The following is a 4,222-nucleotide window of genomic DNA, read 5'->3' on the forward strand; positions in this document are numbered from 1 at the left end:
AAATAAAAAAAAATTTTATTGAAAAATATATTTTTCTATCGATTTAATAGCGTCGAAACAAACACTAATTGTTAAAATTTAAAAAACAGAAAAATAATTAAAACCTGTAGCTTCTAGTTTTATTTTATTTTATTTTTTTTATATGTATTTTGGATCTTGGATAACATTATCACCGCTATGGCGATAATAAGTTAATAACAGAAACATGTTCCTCATGCAATGTTGGGGCATGGTTACTCATTGGAAACTTGATCTGAAAGAGAGTGGCTGGCACGGTCTCATTTTTTTTTCTTCGTTAATCAGGGTTTTTATTTTATTTATGTTGAGATTATAATCGTCATTTCAGAGTTCAGACATTTCATACCTGATTAGGAAGTGTCGTTGGTGATATGTCTGGAGAATACACTCACAAGGGCAATATAGTTTTCTTTGGTTGAGTTTCTCGAGGGACTTCACAACTCTCTTATAACTCTGTTTTAAGTTTTAAGGAAATCATCATAAAGTTTTAGGTTAACTCCAAGAATTTCGTGCATGCTGTTTTGATATATAGTTGCTTGCTGAGTCGGTTGTGTTCTTCACTTCTTCCTCAACTATAGGTTCAATAATAATTCTTATTCTTGAAACAAACTTATACAGCATTTACCTTTTTTGTGTTTTATCTATATCTGCATGCAAGTAACATCCACATATTTTAAAAATTGTAACACATAAAGATCTCTTATTAGTTATTAGTTATTACTATCACCTAATGGATATTTCATTACCATACAGATTATATCTTCTATACATAACAGAGATACTCATTTTTCAACATGAGAAAATCCACAATGGAGTTTTAGCTTAAGCAACATACAATATAATAATATACAATCTAACAACTTTTTATGTGACATTTGGACCAAGGGACTTCTAAGTGGAAGGGACCCGATTAACTTAAATTATTTCCCATTTTTTCCCCTGTTTTGTAACCTCCTTTTTGGAGTAGATATAGACACTTCAATTTTTATAATGTCACTCCTTATTTCATAAGATTTTGTTGTAAATATGCTTTCTATAGAAAATAAAATCTCCAGAATAAAATGACATTATCAACTTAGAAGTGGATACTCTCCCTTTTCTTCCTTTCTACATTCCCGATGCTAAATTTTCTGAGCCTCATATAAAGGCATCTATTTAAGCGATCAGCTAGCAACTAGAACCAGATTATGATCAAATCCCGAAACAGCCTGTAAGATTTGGAATCCTTCTAATGAATCAATGTAAAATGGCTCAGGTTCATCTGCAGAACTCCCCGATCCAAGTCTGCCACTTCTACCAGATCCCCACACCCACAATTCTCCCTTTGACGTGAGGGCAATGGAATGTGCACGCCCCGCGGAAATGGCGGTAGGATTCTCCCCGGCCAATCCATCAATCAATGAAGGAATGTTGCCAGGCCCAGGCCTTCCAAGCTGAGAACTCTGGTTCCATCCCCATGAAGCAATATTTGTAGTCCCTATACTATTATCTGGTTCAGGAAGCTGACATATTGCCAAAGAATGGCCAAGCCCTGCTGCTATAGATACAGGGCTCAAGTTTATGTCAACTGGGAAAATTCCCAAATCTGTTTTAGTTCTCCCCAATTGACCATATGCATTGCTCCCACAACTTAAGAGTGCACCATCACCTAATACAACATCATGGGAGAATCATAAGTTGAAAATAGTTTCCTGAATAACGAGCATTGGAATCTTTGTTCTATGGACAAACATATCATGATAGATAGTATGTTAAGGCAAAGTACAACAATGACTATGTTAAAATAATACAGCTCAAAATTGAATGTGAATGAGTGTTAACTTACGGCAAAGAACCAGTGAGTGGTCAAGGCCGCACGCAATGTCCACAACTTCAATACCTTCAAGCTCTTCCACCAAGCGAGGTTCCCATACTATTGGCATATCACTCTCCTTCTCCATTCCTTCTAAAACCCTCTTCTCAGCAACTTCAAGGTCTGGACTATCTCCAAAGGGGGTTGCACTGGAATCCAATGGAGATGCCTCCACCAAGTCATTACCCATTTTTCCTATCCTACCATCAGCTAAGTATCCCCAACCAAACAGCTTCCCATCCACAGTCTGAGCAAGAGCATGCCCCCAACCAAAAGACACCTACTCAATCGCACAAACAAAATAACTCAATTAAGTTATTAGAATTCTGCAGTGTTGATTCAGGAAATAGAAAATAAGGTACCTTTGCTATGTTCTCTCCCGAAAGTGCTTCAACTTTGGCAGGTGTAACAGCTTCAGTAACGTGTTTACCAAGACCAAGTTGGCCACGCTTGGACTTCCCCCACACCCACAAAGAACCATCATCTCCAACAGCAGCAGAGACAACACCTGATGCAAAAGCAGCAGACACGTTCACATGATCCAATCCCATTACTCTCATTGGCTCATTCCATGATTCCCTACTAAGCAAACACTCCAACTAATCAATTTTCAGCTTCTTAAGATTCACTCATAAATTTAACTTCTACATAAACCATCTAATAGGACATGACTACATACATCAGTAAAAATGTTTAATTTAAACACCTGTTATTTCAAAAGTCATTGCCTAAAATAATAATGTCTCACCTGAAGCTGTTACATAGATACAACATACGAATATGAGATAAATTAATTCTTCATAAACCCATACTTATTGATGTATATTTGCTTTTTTTTCTTTGGGTACCTGGAAGAGGAAGAGCCACGACCAAGTTGGGCCTCATTGTTTCTGCCCCAGGCCCAGAGATGGCCCAGGGAAGTGATGGCGAGGGAATGGTAGTGTCCAGCACCCACTCTAACCACGTCGCCGGGGAGAGAGCGCACCGGTGTTGGCTCGTAAGCATGTTGTCCGACGCCCAATTGTGCACTAGGCAATCCCAGAGCACCCTGGCTCGCGTCTCCGAAGCTCATCACGGTGGCGCCGCCGCTGCTCATCCATCTCACCACCAAACTCTCCGCCTTCAGTTTCCCCCAAAAGCAGTGTTTTGATCTCCACATCATCATCTTTGTAGAGAAAACAAAGAGAAAGGAAAACGAGAACTGGACGTTAAGGGAAGGTTCTAGAAGGCGGATCCATAAAGAAGCGCCGAATCCTAGCAGGAAAGGTCAGGAGAGAGAAGTGGGATGTTTGGGATCAAGTTCCACAGGGAATAGTCGTTCCTTCTAGCAGCTTCCCAATCGGTTAACACTAATATCAGTTAATTTATAAATTCTTTTATCAGATAAGAGTTCCCATCTAACATTATTGCAATCACGATAAAACGACATGGTCCTCCCTGCTGATCAACAGTTTCAAACTCGATCTGAAAAGGACTAGCTGCCGCGATCTTATCTCTTCTCAACACTTTCATTTAATTTTTTTTAACAAAAGTTATTTGAAATTGGAGGGGAGAGTTTTTTTTTTTTGGTGTATTAACAGGGCTAAAGGCAAAAAGAAAAAAACCCTACCTCTCTAGCAACTTTTGTGTTTTTTGGCCAGTATTTAACTATTAAAATAAAAGTAAATAATCTCTCACTATTAGATATAATCTCATACCATTAAAAATATTATTGATAACCAATTGATAATTACAAAACACCAAAATTACTGCCCCATAGCATTCCTCTTTTCCCAAATCTAAAGTGGCAGCCTGTGAAGTACAGCTCAAATTGTATTGGGCTGTACAATTGGGCCATCCAAAGCACACATCAGTCTTGCTATTAAATGTAAGATCTAATTGGGCCTATCAATCAAAATACTGTTGAAAAATAATATTTGGACCACTGCTGGGGCCGGTTACGAAAATCATTAAGGTGAGTTTGAGTTGTGTTTATATTATTTTTTAAAATATTTTCTGTTTTTACAATTTTATAAAAATAATAAAAAAAATAAAATTCTATTATCTGGATTACCCTTTTTTGTGTTTTTTTTAACAAAATTTTAAACATAAAAAATACAAAAAATAAGAACACAGAACAAATGTTTATCAGTTTGTCTTGCCATATAATTTGAGTTATGAGCACAAATGGATTAATGGAAAAATGCTCATACATGGTTTCATTGGCATGAATTAGCTGTTTATTTTGACGAGTTTAAAGCCGTTACACTGATGATGACTAGACTTGCCAGGGAGCACTTTTTCTTAACTTTAATTTGACGTAGCAGTATCTTAACTTATAACTTTGTGTTATTTATCTCCAACGACAACCTA

General features: G+C 37.2%; 1 protein-coding gene across 3 annotated transcripts; it reads right to left on the reverse strand.

Annotated features, from left to right (window-relative positions):
- Positions 1-771: 771 nt before the first annotated feature.
- Positions 772-3,328, reverse strand: LOC130983302 (uncharacterized). Of its 3 annotated transcripts, none has more exons than XM_057907522.1 (4): positions 2,719-3,328; positions 2,233-2,452; positions 1,844-2,150; positions 772-1,666 (listed from the first exon to the last, which is right to left on the reverse strand). In XM_057907522.1, exons 1-4 carry the CDS (start codon positions 3,033-3,035, stop codon positions 1,182-1,184), a joined length of 1,329 nt encoding a protein of 442 aa, XP_057763505.1. In that variant the 5' UTR covers positions 3,036-3,328; the 3' UTR covers positions 772-1,181. The 3 variants fall into 3 exon arrangements, with proteins under 3 accessions (XP_057763505.1, XP_057763507.1, XP_057763506.1); XM_057907524.1 differs by having other exon boundaries at positions 773-1,666; positions 2,233-2,378; positions 2,719-3,327; XM_057907523.1 differs by having other exon boundaries at positions 775-1,666; positions 2,233-2,449; positions 2,719-3,327.
- Positions 3,329-4,222: the final 894 nt, after the last annotated feature.

This window comes from Arachis stenosperma, chromosome 5, assembly GCF_014773155.1.
Source record: "Arachis stenosperma cultivar V10309 chromosome 5, arast.V10309.gnm1.PFL2, whole genome shotgun sequence".
In the NCBI taxonomy this organism is placed as follows: Eukaryota; Viridiplantae; Streptophyta; class Magnoliopsida; order Fabales; family Fabaceae; genus Arachis; species Arachis stenosperma.